Source organism: Galeopterus variegatus, unplaced genomic scaffold, assembly GCF_000696425.1.
Source record: "Galeopterus variegatus unplaced genomic scaffold, G_variegatus-3.0.2 Scaffold2993, whole genome shotgun sequence".
Classification (NCBI taxonomy): Eukaryota; Metazoa; Chordata; class Mammalia; order Dermoptera; family Cynocephalidae; genus Galeopterus; species Galeopterus variegatus.
The window spans coordinates 172205-175844 of record NW_007729104.1 but is presented as its reverse complement, the minus strand read 5'-3'; the positions used below and the strand labels follow the sequence as shown (position 1 = coordinate 175844).

The window sequence follows — 3640 nt, the reverse complement described above, 5'->3', positions numbered from 1 at the left end:
TCAGGATCCAACCCTGGCTTTCTGGAAGTGGAAGAAGATATGATTTGTACTATCTGCTGATTCCCATGGTGTAAAATACTTCCATCATGACTGATTTCAACCTACCAATGTAGCATCACTGAATACAGAGTTGAGAAGAGGTGTGTGGCAGCACAGTATAAGATTTCCACCACAGACATACATAACCTCGAGAGCATAGATAATGGGAATAGGTAGTAAAATAATTAGGTAGCATTGAGTTTTTATCTCCTTTGTGTTTAATGTAATTCATTTAACTGTAACTTTATATTAGTTAATTTTTATGAATAATTGTGTTTAACAACCAGCTTGAAAAAATTTCACAATTGGCTCTAGCAAGCTGGTTCCACAGCCTGTGCTATGCTCTGTCACAACGTTGCTGTGTGGCAGCAGAAACCAGTCCTTTTGCCTGCTCAGCTGCCTCTCCTACATCCACCCCTGACTTTGGTAGGAACTTTTCTTCTTCCCTTCCATCCACATGGCCACAGCGGAAGCTGCCATGTTTCCCCACTGAGATCTACCTCCTGTCCTCAGCTGATTGGTCCAGACTTAGTCACCTGACCCAGGCTGAGCCAATCAAAGTTCCTCCCTGAGAATCCGAAGGCTCTGGCCTTGACTTGGCTATTCCCCTAAGGAAGGCAGCCTGGGTGGTAGGGAAAGCTGAATTGTTGGGTAAGAAGGGAATGAAGGACATGGAGAGAGGGGCAAAGCATCCTGGCAGAGTCCCTGAGGCCACCATCATCTCTGCAGTTGATAAATCTCTGGATCCTTAAAATAAATCTCCCCATAGATTTTTGCATCATCTAGGTCACATGTGTGTTATAGCTGAGAAAACTCAGAACGTTCTAAAAAATACAAAGATTATTATTCCCATTTTACAGATGCACACACTGAGGCCCAATGGGGGAAGTGACTGAGAGTCAGGATTTGACGTCAGACCTGTCTGACCCCATGGCCCTAGCACCATCTCTCTCTTTTAAACCATAATTTCTCCTATATATAAAACAAAAGTCACCAGGTCCCTCTTGGTCATTCAAGCCAACAGCCCTGTGTTTGTTTTCCCCTTCACCAGCCCCTTCTCCTCCATCTCCTTTCTGGGATCCTAAGGAGGGAGAAAGTGGGATCCTAGGGCTCCCCACTTGGGAAGCCAAAGGTTAAACAACCCACTCTCAAGACCCCAGAACAAAGCAGACAGAGCCATTACAGACTCTCAGGAGACCATCTTTCTAAGCTTCTCTGCTTCAGAAACAAAACCAGAGGTAAAGGGGACGGCAATGAACCAAAAGTTTACGTGTTTTCCCATTTGGGGTCATGAATCCCTTTGAAAATCTCCTGAAATATCCCCTGGACTAAGGAAATAGTCTTAGCCCTGTATCTTTAAGGGACCAGTAAGGATGCAAATGTATTTATCATGTAGAAGTGATGGGGAAAGTACTTAGACTGAAGTGGCTTTTGGAAATTTACTAAAAGCAAGATTTTCTCTCTGAAGATGGTAAAGCAAACATCCAGTCTTTGTGCCTGAGTTTCCTCATCTGTACCCTGGGGATAAGAGTAGCCTCCCTCTCAGCTGCTACAAGGATTACGGGACTTAATCATGTGAGGCTCTTACATGGGTATCTTAGTTAAGTGCTCAATACACGTTAGGTATTAGGGCTGCTGTAGTAACTGATGTTGCACTAGGGAGGGGTGGAAATCCCCCAAATGTGACACCTCATCCTCCAAGGTGGATATTCCCCAGGTGGGGTAGGGTAGGGTGGGGAGGTGAAGGACACTTACGTTGACCTGATTCTCACAAATATCTTTAGCCTCCTGCAGCGCGATGAGAACAAAGGCTGTGAGGGACACCTCTTTCTCGTTTTTCTCCCGGAAGCCACCCTGAGATGGGGAGCAAGAAGCAAGAATAGGGTCACAAGTGTGTCTACACATGCCAGCGAACCCTTCTGCAGAATCAGGGGGTCTGGGCCAAACTGGATCTCTTCCTAGTGTCCCCCACCCCTCCAGGAAGGTCACTGGAGGGCCACTGTGCTGGCGTTGTGGATACAATGGTGGACGAATACCAGACACCTGCCCTGGCCCAGACACCTGTCTGTACGAAAACCGGACACCTGCCTTGTCTAGTAGGGAGATGGACACGAACCAACCAGCTCCTCAATAAATACATAATTTCAAACTGATGAGTGCTGCACAGGAGAGGACACAATAGGAAGCATGAACTGTGGGTAGGCAAGTCGGGGAGATTAGGAAAGGTGTCCCTCAGAAATTACAGCTGGAGTCACAATCTCAAGAGCAGAAATCAACTCTCAAAGAAAGTAGGGGTTTGCATGCTAGGCAGCAGTAACAGCATGTGCAAAGGTCCTGTGGCAGGACAGAGAGGGGCTTCTAGCAGTATGAATGGAGTGTGGAGAGAGGGGGAAAGCTATGAGGCCGGAAGCCTGACAGATCAGACGAAGGCAGAGATTCTCCACCTTGAGCACACATTAGTATCACCAGGGGGTTGGGGAAGAGGAGCTTGTTAAAATTTAGAATCCCAGGCCCCACCGCTCAAATTTACGACTCCATGGGTCTGGGGTCCAGTCCCAGAATGTGCGTTTCTAAGAAGTTGGTGGGTGCTGCTGTTACTGGTGCGAAGACCACACTTTGAGAACCACTACTCTAAGGAGTTCTGTGTTTATTTTAAGAGCTATGGGGAGCCATGGGACTTTCCAAGGAATGATCCAATCCGATTTGAAAAAATCACCCCAGCTGCTATGTGACGAGTGATTAAGAGACAAGAGTGGGAGGCCACCCGGAGAATGACCAGGAGGGAAGGTTTCAGCAACATCCAGGCAGCAGGAGTTGGAGATGGGTTGGCTGTGGGAGGGGGATTCCCAGGCAGGGGTCCTGCACTTGGTTTAATGGAATTCTGAACAAGGGGCCATGCGTTTTCATTTTGCACTGGGCTCTGCAGGTTTCCGGTTTTTGCGACGTTGGGGTGACACTCACGGCTCATTTATCTTCCTGTCCCTTCCCACCTCCCCCATTCTGTGACACTCAGGTGCCCCTCTCCCCACTCTGCCCTGAATCCCAGCCTCTTACAATCATTTCCTGGTGTATCACGGGCCCATCCTCCTGGAACATTCCGTCGGGCTTCTGCTTCTCCAGGATCAGCCATTTGACAGCCCCACAGAGGACCTGGGAGTCTATGGCAATGAGGTTGACGGCCAGAGAGAAGACCTTGACCACGTAGGCGGTCAGCCTGGGGGGTGGGCACAGAGCGTGAGCCAATCGGCTCTGGGATCCAGAGACTGCCATCCGAGCCAGCCAATGAACAGAGGGGGGCGGGGCCTAGCCCGGCGGGTCCAGGTTCCCTTCCCAGCGCCCGGGACGCAGCGGTTGCATGCAGCTGGCGCTTGATGATGCTTAATGGACACCCGGTTCGCTCAGCCAGTGGATGCCTTGACTCTTCGGGCGGAGGAGTTTAGGGCTGTGTCTGCACAGGGCTGTTTGGGCGAGGCTGGCCTAGACCACCCCTGGCGGGGATGCAGCCCTGCTCGGCGGGGCGCAAGGCTGAGGCTGGCTAAGCTGAACGTGACTCACCAGGTGCTGGGCGCCCGGCTCTGGAAGGCCGCGAAGGCCGAGCTCG

General features: G+C 50.2%; 1 protein-coding gene across 1 annotated transcript in view; it reads right to left on the bottom strand.

The window, feature by feature from the left end:
* Positions 1 to 3640, bottom strand: part of C3 (complement component 3) — a 39880-nt gene that overhangs the window by 15196 nt on the left and 21044 nt on the right. The window contains exons 24-26 of the mRNA XM_008583682.1: positions 3595 to 3640; positions 3094 to 3253; positions 1795 to 1893 (exon numbers count right to left, since the gene is read on the bottom strand). Coding sequence (XP_008581904.1) covers positions 1795 to 1893; positions 3094 to 3253; positions 3595 to 3640 — 305 coding nt within the window. The remainder of the gene's footprint in view (positions 1 to 1794; positions 1894 to 3093; positions 3254 to 3594) is intronic.